Genomic DNA, 23,281 nt, shown 5'->3' on the forward strand with positions numbered 1-23,281 from the left:
TTTGACTCAATCTTCTTTACAACTCCAAAATCACAGTGAAAGCCACTGCAATTAAAATTTTGGCTTTTGTCCTTGGTAGCCACCTTCTCTCTTCCTTTATATTTATGTCCTCTTTTTCTTCCAAGTGTTCCTCGCTATACCATCACTTTTCCGCACACAATGATGGGATGGCACAAACATGTAAGGCGCCTTTCAAATTGGACATTGCATTCATTATACATAAATTACAACTACCATTGCATTATAATAATAATAATAATAATAATCCAACAATACCTTTTATTAAAAAATTTAAATTCTCATTTAATCTAGAGTAGGTACTTAAATAGGTGTTAATAAGAAGGAAAATGCTACATATACATAATTATCTACATAATGGTGTCCATAATTACACGTGGTACTAGATCCAACTTTTAATTCAAATCTCACACTTGTACATTAACAATCGAATGATTGCAATATCACATTATGGACATGATTATGTGCAATAATTATGTACAAGTAGAATTTTTCTAATAAAAAAATATTTGTATTGAGAATTTTATAAATAATTATTACGAAGAAGAATAGAGTCACAATTGGGACTTGAATAAAAGAATACTATAGTTGTCACCTACTAATATTAGACCTTAAATGTATAGAAGAACTTGTTATTGTATTAAAAGCTCTATGTAGCTCAACCAAAAATATTTTCGTAGTTAACATCATTAACTAAATGAACCATATGACTTATTTTTGTAGCTAACTTAAAAATTGATCCATTGGCAAATGATACAAAAAGTAAAAAAATAAAAATAAGTTTTGCTATTTGTTTATCATCGTGTACAAATTGATGATGTGGCATAAAGAGAATGAGGAAAAAAAGAGAGAGAATAAAAGAAAAGGAAGTCAATTAATATATTCCATATCATCAATCCATACACAGTGATGTACAAGTAACGTTACTCAAATCTTTTTTACTATTCACTATTTTAAAATATACGTGGATGAAATATTACTTTTATGATACTTTAACTGTTAAAATATGAAGAAAGTTTAATAATGCATTTGATTGCAAGTATGTATTTGTATAGAAAGAAAATAAATTTTAGGTAATTCAATTGCCTAAAATTTATTTGTATGAAAATTGTTGATTAAATGTGTTTGATTGATTTAATTTTCAATTTAAAAAATATTATACTTCTCCATTTTTTGTTGGTGGGTTAGATAAAAGAGAGAAAAAGAGAACGAATTACCTAAAAAATAAAATTCTACTCCTCCTAAAAAAAATATTTTCCTTGATTTTGAGAAGAATATAATCACATAATCAAAAGTGAGAAAATGTTTTCTATGGAAAAAATAGCATTCAAATAGCGTAAAAGTAGAAATTTGAATGAAAAAACACATTTTTCATAGAAAATATTGACAATGAAATGTACTCTGAGTGTGAAAAATGAAAAGAAACGAGAAGTCAAAGCCTATGTATACATACAAAGTAAAACAAATCGACGGCTGTGATAATCTAGCAATGAATATCTACTAATCTTCTGCCACCTCAACCAGCAGCGGCCCGACATGATTTACTTGGTGGGTCCTATGATGACCATCATTTTACCTAACAAAATCAAATTGGTTTCGGGTTCGGGCCCATGAAATTCTCTGATTTCTAGAAAATTAAAAGTAAAAGGAATGATCACTTTTCTAGAATTAATTAGTGAGGTTACTCTTTTCCTAAATTTCTGATTATTTCGGGTATGTCTCGGAATTTGATCCCATTATCTTGGGATTAGGGCTCCTTACAAGTTGCAATGTTATCATATTAGTCAATTGAGCAATGCTTCATGTACAGTAAATTTGATAACATTATCGACAACATATCATGGACATATTGTCATTGAACAATTTAAAAAACAATTAATCTTTTCAACTAACTTTTTTTGCCACACCTATCAATGTCAACAAGTTGTACAATATTATTTTACAAATACTAACATTAAAACTTACTATTATGAAGCATTGAAAGATGTAATTTGTTTAAATGGATTTTTAATAGAATAGTGGGCTTTTTTTGTTATTCTTAGAGTATAATTCAAAATTTGATCTTAAAAATAAAGAGCATATTACCCTTTAAAGAGTTTCTTCGAGATACATTGACTATTAATGGTAAAAGAGAATTTAGGTTGTGGGCTCGTGTTCTTCTAGACGGTAGTATTTATATAGAGATTTATGCCTTTTTTGTGTTTGTTTTATTAATTATAATTGTAATTTTGACGAGAATGTAATACAAATTAAAGGAGTAGATGAAATGAAAAGATAAAGTGAATTGAAGATGACAAGTTTTAGATAAAATACAATTAAATCAAGAATGAATATGAGATGAATAGAATCCAAATAAAGATGTTAAATAAAAGAAATTGAAATGGTTTTTGAACAAGTAAATGTGATACTAATTCATAATAAAGAGCACTCCTATATTGCATCACTAATATTTTATATGCCAGTAAATGATAGTTAATTGAATGGGTTTTATTCATTACATTTCATTGAGCTAGCATTATTCAAGAATACATTATAAGAAAATAGTATGAGTTGTGTTTTTCGAATGGGTCTCATTTAGGTCTGTTTGAGTCCTAATTTTTGGAAGGAAAAAAAAGTTTCGTAATAGTAATTTTTTAACAAATGTGCGGATAAAATATAGAAAAAAATATTTGAATTTACCTGTAAAATTATTTTATTAAAAAAATATGTAGTTGAAAATGAGTTTGTAAAAAAAAAAGAAGAAGAAGAGTTTTTAAATGATAGAGTTCAAACATGAACTTAACTGCTTAATTGGCTTGACTTATATTTTTTCTTTTGTTGCTTGTAGAAGCTTTTCTTGTGAAACTATCTCAATTGGTGTTTAAAAATTAAGTTCTAGAAGAGTTTTTTATTTTAGAAATAGCCTTTAGAACAAATTATATAGGATTAATTTCCTATAAAACTTTTATAACTAGAAGAAATGTATTATGACATTAATTAAACAAGTTTTAAAAATGGCTTTTAAGACTCTGTTTGATTCACATTCTTTAGTTACAAAAATAAAAAATATGACTGTTATTCATCACATCAAGTCATCACATTTGACTTTCTATCTTTAGTGTAGATCCCATAACGACTATATTTTTCATTTTCATTCTTAAATCTATGAGAATCAAACGAGGATGCCTTGAAAACTCATTTTAACTTCTCAAAAAGTGATCTAAACTGTCTTAATTTACGAATTTCAATGCTTTATTTAAAAATTATTGATGTATAAAGAAAATAAGTTAAATAAAAGGGAGCTAAAAAAGCAAAGTAATGGTCAAACTTTACTCTGTATTCTCAGGCGAATTTTGATTCTCTGCTTTTCTCTTCTTTTGACTACGTACTCCACACCACCTTCGGCCATCTCTCTCTCTCACACACTATTGTCGCCAGAGCCGGTATTCCACTTCCGGCCGCTGGAGAAAAATTTGATTACTCGTCTTCCGTACAAGCACCACTACACTGTAACAACGTAACAGCCAGGTGTACGCTGACATTTATGCTTCAACTGAAGCAAGTTTTACAGATCCGGGGGAGTGAAATGGTGGTGAGTTGGGTTTAGTAGAATGCTCGAGAGTTTTTTTACAATTCAACAGGCGGAAATGAAATCGAGCTGGTATCTGTGCTCACTTTTATCTATCTATCTGTCTGTCCATATAGTATGACGTCTCTCTATATAAGTGTATTATGTAATATATGCGTTCAATTCAAAGATTAGAAATGGGATCTTCGTGTTAGACTGTGTTTTTGTAACTTAAAATGAAAGATTTTTCGGGGTTTCCATTTCTGGCGTTTTTGGTATGAATATGCTAACCCAAATTACAATAGTCATTTTTATACACAAAAAGTGACTAAAATGGCTTTTTATTTCTCCAAATTACAAACCAGAAAAAAAAAAGGTTGGCCGCTATTATAAAAAAAAACAAAAAAATTGAGCATAAATTCTTGTTTGTGTTGTAGTCTATTCGATGATATATTATACCAAATTATATAATGCACTTAGGAAAGCAAATTTTCAGGAAAATTTTGTTGGTTTTCGTGTGAATGTTGTAAAAAGAGAGCTAATTTTTCTAGTGGCATATTATAAAATTATGGTCTTTGACTTCTTTATTTAGCTTAAAACGTTATTCTGAAAACATTACTGCACCGTCTGATTCGACCTTGGAAAAACAGAGAACTGGTCCGGTTATTAGCTATTTTTAGGATTATGCCATTTTACCAGAAATGGTTGACAGGTTCGTTGACATAATTGGTGTTGACAATATATGATTAGATGAGAAAAAGCTGACTGTACAGTCCAATAAATGCCATGTGACATTATGCCAATCTTTTTGTCAAACTCTTCTAGTGATGTAGCATGATTGCTATTTTTATTACCGGGTTTGACCTTTGCGAGTTGATGTCTAGGCGAGTTTGTAAAACATACGTTTAACAAACCTTAGCATAATGAATATAAACGGCCTTCTTCTAACAGCATAATTGGTCAAAATGGATCTTGGGTTGCGTTAAATACATCCCAATTCTTGTCAAATTGACCATGTCTAGATTAAATTGGCCCCTCAAGTTGGACCCATATTCACCTGTAGACTACTCAATGCACATGCAAAATTGAAGGACTTATTGACATTCAAAGTTTTCTATCAAAGTCCAGATTTAGATAGTGTCTCATGTACCTCTCTTCAAAATCTCTACCTTAATAACTAGTCAATCTATGAAAACGTAGTTCCTATTTGTATTATGAGCAATAGATTGTTGGTATTGTGTTACAAGCACTTGGGTAGAACTAACCAGCTTGTAAGGGGTGTCAATGTGCTCATAAGACAGGCCTTCCACATGCCATCTAATACCTTTGCTACAAGCACTAGGTGGAACAACTTCTTGAAGCCAGCTTATAAGAGGGGTTGTCCAATGTACTAATAAGCGTGCAAGACAAGTCTTGTCTTGCATGAGCAATGTGAAACTTAGAAGTAGTTGTTAGATTTCACCCTGTGAAATGTACAGCAACATCTTCCCCAATTAAGGCCTTTATAGAACCAGTCTTCTACTGAAGTAGTCCTCCTCCTGTTATCATTTCCTCAAAATGAGGTGTTTGATCTAATAATACTTTTACAAGTACCTCTAAGGCTGGCCTTCTACGAGTGATGTGACACTCACAAAGTTAAGATTTAATTTGAGGAATTTGTATAAAACACTGGGGGTGGATGGATGCATGGAAGAGGGGGAGGCTTGTTGATTTTCTTGTGATCTATGTGCTTTATTATAGTTGTCTGTATACAATTGAATCTTACTAATCCATCAAATTTCGGGTGTTTGTATATGTGTTTGTTCGTGCTTTAGAGAAAGGACTAAAAGTGATGGAAGAAAGAAGGGTTTTTCTTTCTCACTCTCAAGATTTTTGTACTTTCTTTTTCAATTATACGCTGGAAGAGACCACCAGAGAAGAAGTGACTAGGAGGCTAGTTATGAGTTAAAATCTTTTTGTTAGATGGCTAGTTAAGGAAATGTTAAGGTAAGAATATTTTTCACTTTCTGTATTTAGGAGGGCCTTTTTAACAAATTTCCCTAAGAAAATCATATCTATGAGGTATGTAAGAAAAAGGTAGCTTAGATTCAAGAGGATGCCAGCTAGGGTTTACTGCTATCTTACTTCTTGATGGACTAAACTGGACAATTTGGATGCTTTTATTAATTAGATGGATTATCTGTCTCTGAATTGAAAGGCATGGCTTCATTACCTAAAGGTGAAAAGTTTAGTCTAGGTTCATCTTAGATACAAAAAGAAGGCTTGACAAGTTTTAAGTTTGCATTAAAAAATTCTACCTAATAGGCTTGCATAACATAGCTTGTTTACAATACTTCCTATAGTACACTGGAATTCGGAGGCTTTCTGAGGTCACTAATATTGATCACTTTACAAATAATTGTTTCATCGTCCACAATGGTTAAATGTAAGTGTACTGTGATTGCTTGCTGAGTTGATACTGCTTTCTACAAACCGCTGTTGGAATTTATGTGCAATAATAAAGGAATTAAACAGAGAAATCAACGCAAGTATTTACATGGTTCGGTGACGTGCCTACGTTTACGAAAGCGAAGTGGAGATAATTTTATTCAGTATGAATAATAGGTTTACAACATTATTATTTATACTAATCCTAACCCAAGCCCGTACAAGACTTTAAAACTCGTACAAGAAAATATTCCTGTACTGTACCACGGGGACGTTGCCCTTGCACCCCCATCCCACTCAATGTCCCTAGCAGCCAGACAGTGAATTAAACCCCACAAGATCGATACCGTCGCTCCGCTCCTTTCCATTCAGTGTGCTACTTTTCCCTTACTCTGCTCTGCTTCGATATCGGCCTATTTGATCCAGTAAACCTGTGTTTCACTTTATATAAGCCACATACATAACAACCGCTAATACCTAATATATGATTGCTTAAAACCAGTTATTCATCATCTAATGGATTTTTATTTTTATTTTCTTAATATAACCACCATACAGTTGGAGTATTTAATATTTAATCAAATCTGTTCTTATCTGACAATCTTACTTCGATTTTGTGACATGGCAATAATAAGTTTTAATGTTATTATTGCAGGACAAAGCATATTCAATTTGGACTTCTAGTAGCGGTGAAAGAAATTTGAAGCTAGCTTCAATTTCAAGAATTATCCCTGGACAAAAAAGTAAGAGATTAGAGATCTAATTTCATGTTATATAACTTAAGCTTGACTACAATTGGTACTTTGGTAGGTTACTAGGTTATTCAAATAAGTCATGTTTTCATGGTTTGAAACCATGCTTGTAACCATTCCTACATCCCCTTCTTTTTGTGTTTTCGGAGCCTATATTCTGCTTAAAAGTTCACTTTTATCATTTCTTACCAATTTGGTTTGAAGTTCCAACAATATCTGCATTATTAATAGAAGGATTATTTATCTTTTTGTCTCTTACAACATTGTGAAAAAGTGTTGAACAACCTAAACTTCAGTTAAGACTGGAAACATTTATTTACTTTGCTTTTAACATGCAACATGCCCCTCACGTGCATGATAACTTCATTTTTAAAGGTCTGACACATGCCTGATTTTCATAAGTAGGTAGCAGTGAGACTTGAGCCCATGTTTTTGGTATGCTTTGATATTGTGTTGAACCATATTATCTAAAAGTTTAAACTATTAAAGAGTAAACGCATTCCATATTGAAATTTAGCATTCAATAAAATTTCCCTTGGTGTGATGAGTGATAAACCAAATTTCATTAATGATTATTACATTTTGATTTTGTTTTATATTAACTTGTAGCTATGTCATGTTGTATTTTTAGATCTGCAAGGACAGAGTAGAGATGGGGACCTGGATAGTTGGTCTTAAGGCGGCGATATCATCTCTTCTAGCTGGGCTGTCATGACTTGATGTATTGAGTGATCAGCCTCTCCTACGCAATGTAAGTCTTGCAACCTCCCGTACCTATCGCTTTGTGTGCTCTCTTTTTTGCACCTTATATCTGGCGTGATAAAGTAAGTTATGTTTCACTTTTGAGTGTGATAACTGAGTAATTGAATTCAGATTTTACTATGCTTCTTTCGAGCACATATGTATAGGTGATTATCTAGTCTTACAGCATTAACACTTGGACGCCAGTATAAATGCTTTTTCAGTTAATTTTATTTCCTTGGATACCTGTTGCTAAAATCTCGTTCTCATTTCTACTTTGGATAACTTCTAATACCTTGTCACGTAAATGGTAGATCTATGTGCTCCTAGCAAATTTTTGTTTTGCTTTTATGTTGCTGTGGCGGCGGCAGGATGAATCTGATAGATATCCAATCAGATTGCTGCGATATTCTAGAGTGTCCCATAGTTAGCAAAAGGGTAAAAGGGTAATAGAAAGCTAACATATTGTCTATAAATATAATAAAGAGGAGCTGGGATTTGTGGGCATTGAGGAAGATATTTGGAATTTAGTGGGGAGAGATCCGGCCTCTCGAATAGCCTAAAATTTGTTATCATTTCTGTTCATTTCAATACAATGCTTTATAATAATCATCTTTCAATAGTTCTACCATCTAATACTCTTTTCTCTCCCAGACATAGAGCACCAATTACATTCTGCCCATCACTAAGTCTGTGATTCTCGGCTCTACAGACAGCCATCACTGGAGTACAGCAGCATCAGTAGTGAGGGTTCTAACAGAATCTCTGCCTGCTTTGATACCATGAAATATAAATCCATCTTGCATGTGTAGAAGACTTAATGTAAATGAATTAATATGCCCTCCCTCTAGTATCTTAAACTTTTAAATGAGGGGTTTCAACAAACTATGAATCATTTCTTGTTTGATGTGGCTAGAGTACAGACGGAAATGGAATAACCTCTACAGTCTATGATGTGTTTGGCTGAATATATGATTGTGATGAACAGTAAGTAATCCACTTCTACAAGAATGATAAATTCTACATTTTGGTACTTAATTTGTCTTTTGAATTGTGCTAATCATTATTTGGATATCACGCGGTGCTATCCAAATATTTGAATTTGGATACTATTTTGGTGATTTGAAAACATTTTCATCACATTAAACTTGAGGTTTCCTAATCATATGTTCCAGGATAACAAAAATTTGACATCCAATAGTCCAATAGTTCTGTTATTTTGAACGCACGCACTTCTTTCAAGAGCTATCACCCAAATGATTCTGTTGCATTCAGAAAGTTCACATGGAGCTCTTGGCCAGACAAATATGCTGCTGAAAGTATCTGGTTCAGATGCTTTTCGGGTTAGTGTTTCTAGTGCCCCCAGTACTTCTAGTCAAGGTTCTACACCAGATGATTCCAATGCTTTGGGGGATGTTTATATGTGGGGCGAGATTATATGTGACAATGTTGTCAAGTTTGGGCCAGTGAAGAATTCAATTTCTGAGAGCAAAAGAGCTGATGTGCTTCTTCCCAGGCCACTAGAATCAAATGTTGTACTGGATGTACATCATATTGCTTGTGGAGTTAGGCATGCTGCCGTAGTTACTAGGCAAGGTGAAATCTTTAGTTGGGGTGAAGAATCTGGTGGACAGCTTGGCCATGGAGTTGGGAAAGATGTTACTAAACCTCGTCTAGTGGAATCTTTATCTTTTTGCCACGTTGATTTTGTTGCATGTGGAGAGTTTCATACTTGTGCTGTTACGACATCTGGTGAACTGTATACATGGGGAGACGGAAGACATAATGCAGGGATCTTGGGTCAGGGAACTGATATCAGTCACTGGATACCAAAGAGAATTTCAGGTCCTCTTGAGAGACTTCATGTTGCAACTGTTACTTGTGGTCCATGGCATACTGCCTTGATATCCTCAACTGGACAACTCTTTACATTTGGGGACGGAACTTTTGGAGTTTTGGGCCATGGAAATCGAGAACATATTTTGTATCCGAGGGAGGTAGAGTCTCTAGCTGGGTTGAGGACAATTTCTGTCGCATGCGGAGTTTGGCACACGGCTGCTGTGGTTGAGGTCATTGTAACACAGTCTAGCACAAGTGTTTCATCCGGTAAACTTTTCACTTGGGGTGATGGTGATAAAAACCGCCTTGGACATGGTGACAAGGAATCTCGACTTAAACCTACTTGTGTGACTGCTCTAATCGATTACAATTTTCACAAAATTGCCTGTGGCCATAATTTGACTGTTGGCCTTACTACATCTGGGCGTGTTTTCACAATGGGAAGTACAGTTTATGGTCAGCTTGGAAATCCTAGATCTGATGGAAAGTTACCTTGCTTAGTAGAAGACAATCTTGTTTCTGAATCTGTTGAAGAAATTGCTTGTGGTGCATATCATGTGGCTGTGTTAACATCCAAAAATGAGGTCTTTATGTGGGGAAACGGGGCTAATGGAAGGTTGGGCCAAGGAGATATAGAAGATCGTAAAATGCCATCACTAGTAGAAGCTTTAAAGGATAGAAGTGTCAAATATATTGCCTGTGGTTCAAATTACACGGCTGCAGTATGTCTTCAAAAACGGGTTTCTGGTGCCGATCAGTCTCAATGTTCAGCTTGTAGACAGGTTTTTGGCTTCTCAAGAAAGAGGCATAATTGCTACAATTGTGGACTAGTACACTGTCATGCTTGCAGTTCAAGAAAAGCATTGCGAGCAGCATTGGCACCTAATCCCATCAAACCATATCGTGTCTGTGATTCATGTTTCTCTAAGCTCAGTAACCGGAGAGATTCTGTACCACGCATTTCAGGCGAAAGTACTGATGCAATCGAAAGGACTGATCTACAATCAACCAAGTCGGAAACACAATCCAATATTGATTTGATTAAACGTTTAGATGCAAAAGCGGCCAAGCAAGGAAAGAAAGCCAATACATTTGCATCAGGTCGTTCCTCTCAACTACATTCTTCATCACAGATGAGAGATGCAGTTATGTATGCAGATGTTGATGTGCTGCGAACTGCACAAAAACCAATTCTTACACCATATAGTGTTAGTTCCAGGTCTGTATCACCCTTCTCGAGCAAAACCAGTCCCCACCGATTTGCAACACCAGTTCCTACAACGTCAGGACATTCTTTCTCCGAAACAAATACTGATACTTTGAAGAAGACAAATGAATTTCTGAACCAAGAAGTACACAAATTGCGTGTACAGGTACGTATAGAAGTTATCATAATTCCTTTTACATCTTTATTTACTGAATATTTCATCTTTACTCTTTTTTTCCTGATCGTGAACTTCATTTAGGTTGAGAGCCTTAGAAATAGATGTGATCTACAAGAATTGGAACTTCAGAAATCAGTGAAGAAAGCTCAGGAAGCAATAACATTGGCTGCAGAGGAATCTGCTAGCTGTAAATCTGCAAAAGAAGTGATAAAGTCACTCACAGCTCAGGTTAATTCTGCTTTATTTTTATGTTTGCTCTTATATCTGTCTTTCAGAAATAATTACCCCAGAAATTTTTATTTCTTGGGAGTCTGTGCATGTGCTTCTTCCTGAAGTGCTCTATTCACAATCTCACAGAATAAAAACGAAACTTTCCAGGGTAGTTATTCCTGTTATCAAATGATTTTTGGATATTTACACACACATTTATAAATATAAAGAACTGGACTAAATTCTCTTTGTTCAGCTCAAATATTTGACTGAGAGATTACCATCGGGGGTTTATAATCCTGATTACATCAAGTTGGCTCACCCACCACATACTACAGACTGTCCTGTCTCTGATGGAGAAGGGAGTTCAAGATCTGATTCAATCAACGACTCCTACATGGCCTCACACATTGGATTCGACTCCATTACTGTAAATGAAATGCATGGCCACGCTGAATTGGTTGGGGATACTATTGAGAGAAATAAAAATGACTCTAGTGCTCAGGAACATGGACTTTCCACCTTAAATGGAATGAATGACGACTCAAATGTCCAACTCTCTAATGGATGTAGTGTCCAGGGTTACATGAATAGTGTGCCTGACGGTGTTGACACTAAAGAATCTGGACCTGTTGAAGGTGGTGATAATGGCTTCAAATCTAGAGATGCAGTGGTTGCTGGTAATTCTAGTCAAACTGAGACTGAGTGGATTGAACAATACGAATCTGGTGTGTATATAACACTTGTAGCGCTTCCAGATGGGACAAGAGATCTCAAACGTGTGCGTTTCAGGTGCAATGTTATCATATTAGTCAATTGAGCAATGCTTCATGTACAGTAAATTTGATAACATTATCGACAACATATCATGGACATATTGTCATTGAACAATTTAAAAAACAATTAATCTTTTCAACTAACTTTTTTTGCCACACCTATCAATGTCAACAAGTTGTACAATATTATTTTACAAATACTAACATTAAAACTTACTATTATGAAGCATTGAAAGATGTAATTTGTTTAAATGGATTTTTAATAGAATAGTGGGCTTTTTTTGTTATTCTTAGAGTATAATTCAAAATTTGATCTTAAAAATAAAGAGCATATTACCCTTTAAAGAGTTTCTTCGAGATACATTGACTATTAATGGTAAAAGAGAATTTAGGTTGTGGGCTCGTGTTCTTCTAGACGGTAGTATTTATATAGAGATTTATGCCTTTTTTGTGTTTGTTTTATTAATTATAATTGTAATTTTGACGAGAATGTAATACAAATTAAAGGAGTAGATGAAATGAAAAGATAAAATGAATTGGACATGACAAGTTTTAGATAAAATACAATTAAATCAAGAATGAATATGAGATGAATAGAATCCAAATAAAGATGTTAAATAAAAGAAATTGAAATGGTTTTTGAACAAGTAAATGTGATACTAATTCATAATAAAGAGCACTCCTATATTGCATCACTAATATTTTATATGCCAGTAAATGATAGTTAATTGAATGGGTTTTATTCATTGCATTTCATTGAGCTAGCATTATTCAAGAATACATTATAAGAAAATAGTATGAGTTGTGTTTTTCGAATGGGTCTCATTTAGGTCTGTTTGAGTCCTAATTTTTGGAAGGAAAAAAAAGTTTCGTAATAGTAATTTTTTAACAAATGTGCGGATAAAATATAGAAAAAAATATTTGAATTTACCTGTAAAATTATTTTATTAAAAAAATATGTAGTTGAAAATGAGTTTGTAAAAAAAAAAGAAGAAGAAGAGTTTTTAAATGATAGAGTTCAAACATGAACTTAACTGCTTAATTGGCTTGACTTATATTTTTTCTTTTGTTGCTTGTAGAAGCTTTTCTTGTGAAACTATCTCAATTGGTGTTTAAAAATTAAGTTCTAGAAGAGTTTTTTATTTTAGAAATAGCCTTTAGAACAAATTATATAGGATTAATTTCCTATAAAACTTTTATAACTAGAAGAAATGTATTATGACATTAATTAAACAAGTTTTAAAAATGGCTTTTAAGACTCTGTTTGATTCACATTCTTTAGTTACAAAAATAAAAAATATGACTGTTATTCATCACATCAAGTCATCACATTTGACTTTCTATCTTTAGTGTAGATCCCATAACGACTATATTTTTCATTTTCATTCTTAAATCTATGAGAATCAAACGAGGATGCCTTGAAAACTCATTTTAACTTCTCAAAAAGTGATCTAAACTGTCTTAATTTACGAATTTCAATGCTTTATTTAAAAATTATTGATGTATAAAGAAAATAAGTTAAATAAAAGGGAGCTAAAAAAGCAAAGTAATGGTCAAACTTTACTCTGTATTCTCAGGCGAATTTTGATTCTCTGCTTTTCTCTTCTTTTGACTACGTACTCCACACCACCTTCGGCCATCTCTCTCTCTCACACACTATTGTCGCCAGAGCCGGTATTCCACTTCCGGCCGCTGGAGAAAAATTTGATTACTCGTCTTCCGTACAAGCACCACTACACTGTAACAACGTAACAGCCAGGTGTACGCTGACATTTATGCTTCAACTGAAGCAAGTTTTACAGATCCGGGGGAGTGAAATGGTGGTGAGTTGGGTTTAGTAGAATGCTCGAGAGTTTTTTTACAATTCAACAGGCGGAAATGAAATCGAGCTGGTATCTGTGCTCACTTTTATCTATCTATCTGTCTGTCCATATAGTATGACGTCTCTCTATATAAGTGTATTATGTAATATATGCGTTCAATTCAAAGATTAGAAATGGGATCTTCGTGTTAGACTGTGTTTTTGTAACTTAAAATGAAAGATTTTTCGGGGTTTCCATTTCTGGCGTTTTTGGTATGAATATGCTAACCCAAATTACAATAGTCATTTTTATACACAAAAAGTGACTAAAATGGCTTTTTATTTCTCCAAATTACAAACCAGAAAAAAAAAAGGTTGGCCGCTATTATAAAAAAAAACAAAAAAATTGAGCATAAATTCTTGTTTGTGTTGTAGTCTATTCGATGATATATTATACCAAATTATATAATGCACTTAGGAAAGCAAATTTTCAGGAAAATTTTGTTGGTTTTCGTGTGAATGTTGTAAAAAGAGAGCTAATTTTTCTAGTGGCATATTATAAAATTATGGTCTTTGACTTCTTTATTTAGCTTAAAACGTTATTCTGAAAACATTACTGCACCGTCTGATTCGACCTTGGAAAAACAGAGAACTGGTCCGGTTATTAGCTATTTTTAGGATTATGCCATTTTACCAGAAATGGTTGACAGGTTCGTTGACATAATTGGTGTTGACAATATATGATTAGATGAGAAAAAGCTGACTGTACAGTCCAATAAATGCCATGTGACATTATGCCAATCTTTTTGTCAAACTCTTCTAGTGATGTAGCATGATTGCTATTTTTATTACCGGGTTTGACCTTTGCGAGTTGATGTCTAGGCGAGTTTGTAAAACATACGTTTAACAAACCTTAGCATAATGAATATAAACGGCCTTCTTCTAACAGCATAATTGGTCAAAATGGATCTTGGGTTGCGTTAAATACATCCCAATTCTTGTCAAATTGACCATGTCTAGATTAAATTGGCCCCTCAAGTTGGACCCATATTCACCTGTAGACTACTCAATGCACATGCAAAATTGAAGGACTTATTGACATTCAAAGTTTTCTATCAAAGTCCAGATTTAGATAGTGTCTCATGTACCTCTCTTCAAAATCTCTACCTTAATAACTAGTCAATCTATGAAAACGTAGTTCCTATTTGTATTATGAGCAATAGATTGTTGGTATTGTGTTACAAGCACTTGGGTAGAACTAACCAGCTTGTAAGGGGTGTCAATGTGCTCATAAGACAGGCCTTCCACATGCCATCTAATACCTTTGCTACAAGCACTAGGTGGAACAACTTCTTGAAGCCAGCTTATAAGAGGGGTTGTCCAATGTACTAATAAGCGTGCAAGACAAGTCTTGTCTTGCATGAGCAATGTGAAACTTAGAAGTAGTTGTTAGATTTCACCCTGTGAAATGTACAGCAACATCTTCCCCAATTAAGGCCTTTATAGAACCAGTCTTCTACTGAAGTAGTCCTCCTCCTGTTATCATTTCCTCAAAATGAGGTGTTTGATCTAATAATACTTTTACAAGTACCTCTAAGGCTGGCCTTCTACGAGTGATGTGACACTCACAAAGTTAAGATTTAATTTGAGGAATTTGTATAAAACACTGGGGGTGGATGGATGCATGGAAGAGGGGGAGGCTTGTTGATTTTCTTGTGATCTATGTGCTTTATTATAGTTGTCTGTATACAATTGAATCTTACTAATCCATCAAATTTCGGGTGTTTGTATATGTGTTTGTTCGTGCTTTAGAGAAAGGACTAAAAGTGATGGAAGAAAGAAGGGTTTTTCTTTCTCACTCTCAAGATTTTTGTACTTTCTTTTTCAATTATACGCTGGAAGAGACCACCAGAGAAGAAGTGACTAGGAGGCTAGTTATGAGTTAAAATCTTTTTGTTAGATGGCTAGTTAAGGAAATGTTAAGGTAAGAATATTTTTCACTTTCTGTATTTAGGAGGGCCTTTTTAACAAATTTCCCTAAGAAAATCATATCTATGAGGTATGTAAGAAAAAGGTAGCTTAGATTCAAGAGGATGCCAGCTAGGGTTTACTGCTATCTTACTTCTTGATGGACTAAACTGGACAATTTGGATGCTTTTATTAATTAGATGGATTATCTGTCTCTGAATTGAAAGGCATGGCTTCATTACCTAAAGGTGAAAAGTTTAGTCTAGGTTCATCTTAGATACAAAAAGAAGGCTTGACAAGTTTTAAGTTTGCATTAAAAAATTCTACCTAATAGGCTTGCATAACATAGCTTGTTTACAATACTTCCTATAGTACACTGGAATTCGGAGGCTTTCTGAGGTCACTAATATTGATCACTTTACAAATAATTGTTTCATCGTCCACAATGGTTAAATGTAAGTGTACTGTGATTGCTTGCTGAGTTGATACTGCTTTCTACAAACCGCTGTTGGAATTTATGCGCAATAATAAAGGAATTAAACAGAGAAATCAACGCAAGTATTTACATGGTTCGGTGACGTGCCTACGTTTACGAAAGCGAAGTGGAGATAATTTTATTCAGTATGAATAATAGGTTTACAACATTATTATTTATACTAATCCTAACCCAAGCCCATACAAGACTTTAAAACTCGTACAAGAAAATATTCCTGTACTGTACCACGGGGACGTTGCCCTTGCACCCCCATCCCACTCAATGTCCCTAGCAGCCAGACAGTGAATTAAACCCCACAAGATCGATACCGTCGCTCCGCTCCTTTCCGTTCAGTGCGCTACTTTTCCCTTACTCTGCTCTGCTTCGATATCGGCCTATTTGATCCAGTAAACCTGTGTTTCACTTTATATAAGCCACATACATAACAACCGCTAATACCTAATATATGATTGCTTAAAACCAGTTATTCATCATCTAATGGATTTTTATTTTTATTTTCTTAATATAACCACCATACAGTTGGAGTATTTAATAATTAATCAAATCTGTTCTTATCTGACAATCTTACTTCGATTTTGTGACATGGCAATAATAAGTTTTAATGTTATTATTGCAGGACAAAGCATATTCAATTTGGACTTCTAGTAGCGGTGAAAGAAATTTGAAGCTAGCTTCAATTTCAAGAATTATCCCTGGACAAAAAAGTAAGAGATTAGAGATCTAATTTCATGTTATATAACTTAAGCTTGACTACAATTGGTACTTTGGTAGGTTACTAGGTTATTCAAATAAGTCATGTTTTCATGGTTTGAAACCATGCTTGTAACCATTCCTACATCCCCTTCTTTTTGTGTTTTCGGAGCCTATATTCTGCTTAAAAGTTCACTTTTATCATTTCTTACCAATTTGGTTTGAAGTTCCAACAATATCTGCATTATTAATAGAAGGATTATTTATCTTTTTGTCTCTTACAACATTGTGAAAAAGTGTTGAACAACCTAAACTTCAGTTAAGACTGGAAACATTTATTTACTTTGCTTTTAACATGCAACATGCCCCTCACGTGCATGATAACTTCATTTTTAAAGGTCTGACACATGCCTGATTTTCATAAGTAGGTAGCAGTGAGACTTGAGCCCATGTTTTTGGTATGCTTTGATATTGTGTTGAACCATATTATCTAAAAGTTTAAACTATTAAAGAGTAAACGCATTCCATATTGAAATTTAGCATTCAATAAAATTTCCCTTGGTGTGATGAGTGATAAACCAAATTTCATTAATGATTATTACATTTTGATTTTGTTTTATATTAACTTGTAGCTATGTCATGTTGTATTTTTAGATCTGCAAGGACAGAGTAGAGATGGGGACCTGGATAGTTGGTCTTAAGGCGGCGATATCATCTCTTCTAGCTGGGCTGTCATGACTTGATGTATTGAGTGATCAGCCTCTCCTACGCAATGTAAGTCTTGCAACCTCCCATACCTATCGCTTTGTCTGCTCTCTTTTTTGCACCTTATATCTGGCGTGATAAAGTAAGTTATGTTTCACTTTTGAGTGTGATAACTGAGTAATTGAATTCAGATTTTACTATGCTTCTTTCGAGCACATATGTATAGGTGATTATCTAGTCTTACAGCATTAACACTTGGACGCCAGTATAAATGCTTTTTCAGTTAATTTTATTTCCTTGGATACCTGTTGCTAAAATCTCGTTCTCATTTCTACTTTGGATAACTTCTAATACCTTGTCACGTAAATGGTAGATCTATGTGCTCCTAGCAAATTTTTGTTTTGCTTTTATGTTGCTGTGGCGGCGGCAGGATGAATCTGATAGATATCCAATCAGATTGCTGCGATATTCTAGAGTGTCCCATAGTTAGCAAAAGGGTAAAAGGGTAATAGAAAGCTAACATATTGTCTATAAATATAATAAAGAGGAGCTGGGATTTGTGGGCATTGAGGAAGATATTTGGAATTTAGTGGGGAGAGATCCGGCCTCTCGAATAGCCTAAAATTTGTTATCATTTCTATTCATTTCAATACAATGCTTTATAATAATCATCTTTCAATAGTTCTACCATCTAATACTCTTTTCTCTCCCAGACATAGAGCACCAATTACATTCTGCCCATCACTAAGTCTGTGATTCTCGGCTCTACAGACAGCCATCACTGGAGTACAGCAGCATCAGTAGTGAGGGTTCTAACAGAATCTCTGCCTGCTTTGATACCATGAAATATAAATCCATCTTGCATGTGTAGAAGACTTAATGTAAATGAATTAATATGCCCTCCCTCTAGTATCTTAAACTTTTAAATGAGGGGTTTCAACAAACTATGAATCATTTCTTGTTTGATGTGGCTAGAGTACAGACGGAAATGGAATAACCTCTACAGTCTATGATGTGTTTGGCTGAATATATGATTGTGATGAACAGTAAGTAATCCACTTCTACAAGAATGATAAATTCTACATTTTGGTACTTAATTTGTCTTTTGAATTGTGCTAATCATTATTTGGATATCACGCGGTGCTATCCAAATATTTGAATTTGGATACTATTTTGGTGATTTGAAAACATTTTCATCACATTAAACTTGAGGTTTCCTAATCATATGTTCCAGGATAACAAAAATTTGACATCCAATAGTCCAATAGTTCTGTTATTTTGAACGCACGCACTTCTTTCAAGAGCTATCACCCAAATGATTCTGTTGCATTCAGAAAGTTCACATGGAGCTCTTGGCCAGACAAATATGCTGCTGAAAGTATCTGGTTCAGATGCTTTTCGGGTTAGTGTTTCTAGTGCCCCCAGTACTTCTAGTCAAGGTTCTACACCAGATGATTCCAATGCTTTGGGGGATGTTTATATGTGGGGCGAGATTATATGTGACAATGTTGTCAAGTTTGGGCCAGTGAAGAATTCAATTTCTGAGAGCAAAAGAGCTGATGTGCTTCTTCCCAGGCCACTAGAATCAAATGTTGTACTGGATGTACATCATATTGCTTGTGGAGTTAGGCATGCTGCCGTAGTTACTAGGCAAGGTGAAATCTTTAGTTGGGGTGAAGAATCTGGTGGACAGCTTGGCCATGGAGTTGGGAAAGATGTTACTAAACCTCGTCTAGTGGAATCTTTATCTTTTTGCCACGTTGATTTTGTTGCATGTGGAGAGTTTCATACTTGTGCTGTTACGACATCTGGTGAACTGTATACATGGGGAGACGGAAGACATAATGCAGGGATCTTGGGTCAGGGAACTGATATCAGTCACTGGATACCAAAGAGAATTTCAGGTCCTCTTGAGAGACTTCATGTTGCAACTGTTACTTGTGGTCCATGGCATACTGCCTTGATATCCTCAACTGGACAACTCTTTACATTTGGGGACGGAACTTTTGGAGTTTTGGGCCATGGAAATCGAGAACATATTTTGTATCCGAGGGAGGTAGAGTCTCTAGCTGGGTTGAGGACAATTTCTGTCGCATGCGGAGTTTGGCACACGGCTGCTGTGGTTGAGGTCATTGTAACACAGTCTAGCACAAGTGTTTCATCCGGTAAACTTTTCACTTGGGGTGATGGTGATAAAAACCGCCTTGGACATGGTGACAAGGAATCTCGACTGAAACCTACTTGTGTGACTGCTCTAATCGATTACAATTTTCACAAAATTGCCTGTGGCCATAATTTGACTGTTGGCCTTACTACATCTGGGCGTGTTTTCACAATGGGAAGTACAGTTTATGGTCAGCTTGGAAATCCTAGATCTGATGGAAAGTTACCTTGCTTAGTAGAAGACAATCTTGTTTCTGAATCTGTTGAAGAAATTGCTTGTGGTGCATATCATGTGGCTGTGTTAACATCCAAAAATGAGGTCTTTACGTGGGGAAACGGGGCTAATGGAAGGTTGGGCCAAGGAGATATAGAAGATCGTAAAATGCCATCACTAGTAGAAGCTTTAAAGGATAGAAGTGTCAAATATATTGCCTGTGGTTCAAATTACACGGCTGCAGTATGTCTTCAAAAACGGGTTTCTGGTGCCGATCAGTCTCAATGTTCAGCTTGTAGACAGGTTTTTGGCTTCTCAAGAAAGAGGCATAATTGCTACAATTGTGGACTAGTACACTGTCATGCTTGCAGTTCAAGAAAAGCATTGCGAGCAGCATTGGCACCTAATCCCATCAAACCATATCGTGTCTGTGATTCATGTTTCTCTAAGCTCAGTAACCGGAGAGATTCTGTACCACGCATTTCAGGCGAAAGTACTGATGCAATCGAAAGGACTGATCTACAATCAACCAAGTCGGAAACACAATCCAATATTGATTTGATTAAACGTTTAGATGCAAAAGCGGCCAAGCAAGGAAAGAAAGCCAATACATTTGCATCAGGTCGTTCCTCTCAACTACATTCTTCATCACAGATGAGAGATGCAGTTATGTATGCAGATGTTGATGTGCTGCGAACTGCACAAAAACCAATTCTTACACCATATAGTGTTAGTTCCAGGTCTGTATCACCCTTCTCGAGCAAAACCAGTCCCCACCGATTTGCAACACCAGTTCCTACAACGTCAGGACATTCTTTCTCCGAAACAAATACTGATACTTTGAAGAAGACAAATGAATTTCTGAACCAAGAAGTACACAAATTGCGTGTACAGGTACGTATAGAAGTTATCATAATTCCTTTTACATCTTTATTTACTGAATATTTCATCTTTACTCTTTTTTTCCTGATCGTGAACTTCATTTAGGTTGAGAGCCTTAGAAATAGATGTGATCTACAAGAATTGGAACTTCAGAAATCAGTGAAGAAAGCTCAGGAAGCAATAACATTGGCTGCAGAGGAATCTGCTAGCTGTAAATCTGCAAAAGAAGTGATAAAGTCACTCACAGCTCAGGTTAATTCTGCTTTATTTTTATGTTTGCTCTTATATCTGTCTTTCAGAAATAATTACCCCAGAAATTTTTATTTCTTGGGAGTCTGTGCATGTGCTTCTTCCTGAAGTGCTCTATTCACAATCTCACAGAATAAAAACGAAACTTTCCAGGGTAGTTATTCCTGTTATCAAATGATTTTTGGATATTTACACACACATTTATAAATATAAAGAACTGGACTAAATTCTCTTTGTTCAGCTCAAATATTTGACTGAGAGATTACCATCGGGGGTTTATAATCCTGATTACATCAAGTTGGCTCACCCACCACATACTACAGACTATCCTGTCTCTGATGGAGAAGGGAGTTCAAGATCTGATTCAATCAACGACTCCTACATGGCCTCACACATTGGATTCGACTCCATTACTGTAAATGAAATGCATGGCCACGCTGAATTGGTTGGGGATACTATTGAGAGAAATAAAAATGACTCTAGTGCTCAGGAACATGGACTTTCCACCTTAAATGGAATGAATGACGACTCAAATGTCCAACTCTCTAATGGATGTAGTGTCCAGGGTTACATGAATAGTGTGCCTGACGGTGTTGACACTAAAGAATCTGGACCTGTTGAAGGTGGTGATAATGGCTTCAAATCTAGAGATGCAGTGGTTGCTGGTAATTCTAGTCAAACTGAGACTGAGTGGATTGAACAATACGAATCTGGTGTGTATATAACACTTGTAGCGCTTCCAGATGGGACAAGAGATCTCAAACGTGTGCGTTTCAGGTAATAGGCATTGTCATTTCTAGCTCTAGTCGATATTGCTTGCTGTTTTTATACTGTTATTGAAATGTGACAAACTTGGAATATTAAGGAAATTTGTAGCCGCATGCCCCGAGCTTTCATAAATAAAGTACATTGGTCCCTACTAGAAACCGTCAATTTTTCTGTACTTGTATGTCTTCCTCAAATTTGATCAATAATTAAGTAGCCATTAATTAGGATGTGATTATAACATAAAATGTTTCTTCTTTGTGATGTTATATGCAGCCGGAGAAGATTCAGGGAGCACCAAGCCGAGACTTGGTGGGCAGAGAACCGAGAAAGAGTGTACGAGAGATACAATGTTCGTGAATCATACAGGTCATCAGCTTCTGGACAAGCTGCACAAGGCTGAAGGTGCGTGGCTTCGAAAATTTAAGTGTTTAAGCATAACTTATAATTGGTATTCTAATGAAGCAAAGCCTTCTGTTTTGGCCTTCTCTCAATTTTTATATCCTGTATCTCAAATTTTCTTCTTGTTTTATTTCTGGGACCTCCACCTTTTTGTTTTTACCTTTTAAGATTGTATTGTATATAGATTTGTTGATTATTTTATCATAACTACAACTATGGTAGAAAGTTATTGTGCCTTTTTTTTCTTGCTATTCTCTAAAGCAGCATAATCGCTCTTCAATAATGTAGTTGGGTCGAAAATGTCTTTGCTACAACTTTAAGGTTGCAAATTCAAGTGCAGGTTGTCGCAAGTAGTAAATCTCGGAAGTCCGAGGTCGAACCACAGGGAATTGGAAGGAAATGAACTAGTCTATGAGTAGTGAACGGTTTGTGAAAATACGATTGAGACGAACACTAGAGCGTTCGGGATTCACTTCGGATAAATGAGTAGAAATTGCCCTTGATCTTTAATTTAACTCATTTGAAAATCAACTAAGGAGTGATCTCATATGGAAGATAAAACATTGATCACAAATATATTGAAAGATAGATCTTGATAATTGTTTGAGAGAATATGTCAAAATAAATTGTTGGAATGTAGAGATTATCTAAACATTTATTGTGCCAAAACTGTCAACAATAAATCAAAGTCTTTAACAAACCAAAACCATTTGTAGAACATATACTTCAACCAAGTAAGAAGATGAACATTGAAGAACAAAATGAAAGATCAAAGACAATACTAAACATTCATCAAATTTTCACTCTTAGCTCTAGCTAAATGTTTAGAAATACATAGTGAAATATTACAAAAAAAAATGAAGGAAACTAGAATATGATGGAGAGAATTGATTCTTCAAAATCGTGGCTAAGGTCCCCTTTTATAGGCAAAGGAACATTCAAAATTCAAGTAGGCAATGCAACTTGTTTCTGTCCAGTTTCAAGACAGCTGGAACATGCAACTTGATGCCAATTTTTATATACATTGTGCAGCGAATTTGGACTTATGATCAACAGATAAATTATTTCCATTTGAGTTAGCTTTCCATTGGTTCAAGTATCAGGTTCATTGGATCTATATAACTCCAGATATGACAAAAACCATAAGTGCTGCTTCACAGATAAAGCTGTATCCGGCAGGTAACAAGCTGGACTTTGCACGGTAATTTTGGCTGCCTTGTGATACGAATTTGACTTCTTCCAAAACATGAA

At 35.0% G+C, this 23,281-nt stretch overlaps 2 protein-coding genes across 6 annotated transcripts; both read left to right on the forward strand.

The window, feature by feature from the left end:
- Window positions 1-3,308: 3,308 nt before the first annotated feature.
- LOC111393114 (PH, RCC1 and FYVE domains-containing protein 1-like) lies at window positions 3,309-14,240 on the forward strand. Its single transcript, XM_023018511.1, has 10 exons — window positions 3,309-3,589; window positions 6,648-6,735; window positions 7,376-7,495; window positions 8,140-8,472; window positions 8,661-10,697; window positions 10,791-10,937; window positions 11,176-11,718; window positions 11,990-12,169; window positions 13,273-13,518; window positions 14,175-14,240. Exons 5-10 carry the CDS (start codon window positions 8,742-8,744, stop codon window positions 14,238-14,240), a joined length of 3,138 nt encoding a protein of 1,045 aa, XP_022874279.1. The 5' UTR covers window positions 3,309-3,589; window positions 6,648-6,735; window positions 7,376-7,495; window positions 8,140-8,472; window positions 8,661-8,741.
- Window positions 13,238-22,255, forward strand: LOC111393869 (PH, RCC1 and FYVE domains-containing protein 1-like). 5 transcript variants are annotated; one of them, XM_023019621.1, is made up of 9 exons: window positions 13,238-13,587; window positions 16,577-16,664; window positions 17,305-17,424; window positions 18,069-18,236; window positions 18,331-18,401; window positions 18,590-20,626; window positions 20,720-20,866; window positions 21,105-21,640; window positions 21,905-22,255. In XM_023019621.1, exons 6-9 carry the CDS (start codon window positions 18,671-18,673, stop codon window positions 22,029-22,031), a joined length of 2,766 nt encoding a protein of 921 aa, XP_022875389.1. In that variant the 5' UTR covers window positions 13,238-13,587; window positions 16,577-16,664; window positions 17,305-17,424; window positions 18,069-18,236; window positions 18,331-18,401; window positions 18,590-18,670; the 3' UTR covers window positions 22,032-22,255. The 5 variants fall into 5 exon arrangements, with proteins under 5 accessions (XP_022875389.1, XP_022875390.1, XP_022875391.1 ...); XM_023019622.1 differs by having other exon boundaries at window positions 18,069-18,158; XM_023019623.1 differs by having other exon boundaries at window positions 13,238-13,518; window positions 18,069-18,401.
- The last annotated feature ends 1,026 nt before the right edge of the window (window positions 22,256-23,281 follow it).

The sequence above is a fragment of the Olea europaea genome, chromosome 4 (assembly GCF_002742605.1).
Source record: "Olea europaea var. sylvestris chromosome 4, O_europaea_v1, whole genome shotgun sequence".
Classification (NCBI taxonomy): domain Eukaryota; kingdom Viridiplantae; phylum Streptophyta; class Magnoliopsida; order Lamiales; family Oleaceae; genus Olea; species Olea europaea.

Excerpts from the sequence above, each read along its gene's own strand:
- LOC111393114 (XM_023018511.1), top strand. The coding sequence starts at position 8,742 with ATGATTCTGTTGCATTCAGAAAGTTCACATGGAGCTCTTGGCCAGACA. Across the intron at positions 10,938-11,175 it reads TAAAGTCACTCACAGCTCAG|CTCAAATATTTGACTGAGAG; the intron begins GTTAATTCTGCT and ends CTCTTTGTTCAG. Across the intron at positions 11,719-11,989 it reads GTGTGCGTTTCAGGTGCAAT|AGTATAATTCAAAATTTGAT; the intron begins GTTATCATATTA and ends TGTTATTCTTAG.
- LOC111393869 (XM_023019621.1), top strand. The coding sequence starts at position 18,671 with ATGATTCTGTTGCATTCAGAAAGTTCACATGGAGCTCTTGGCCAGACA. Across the intron at positions 20,867-21,104 it reads TAAAGTCACTCACAGCTCAG|CTCAAATATTTGACTGAGAG; the intron begins GTTAATTCTGCT and ends CTCTTTGTTCAG. Across the intron at positions 21,641-21,904 it reads CTCAAACGTGTGCGTTTCAG|CCGGAGAAGATTCAGGGAGC; the intron begins GTAATAGGCATT and ends TGTTATATGCAG.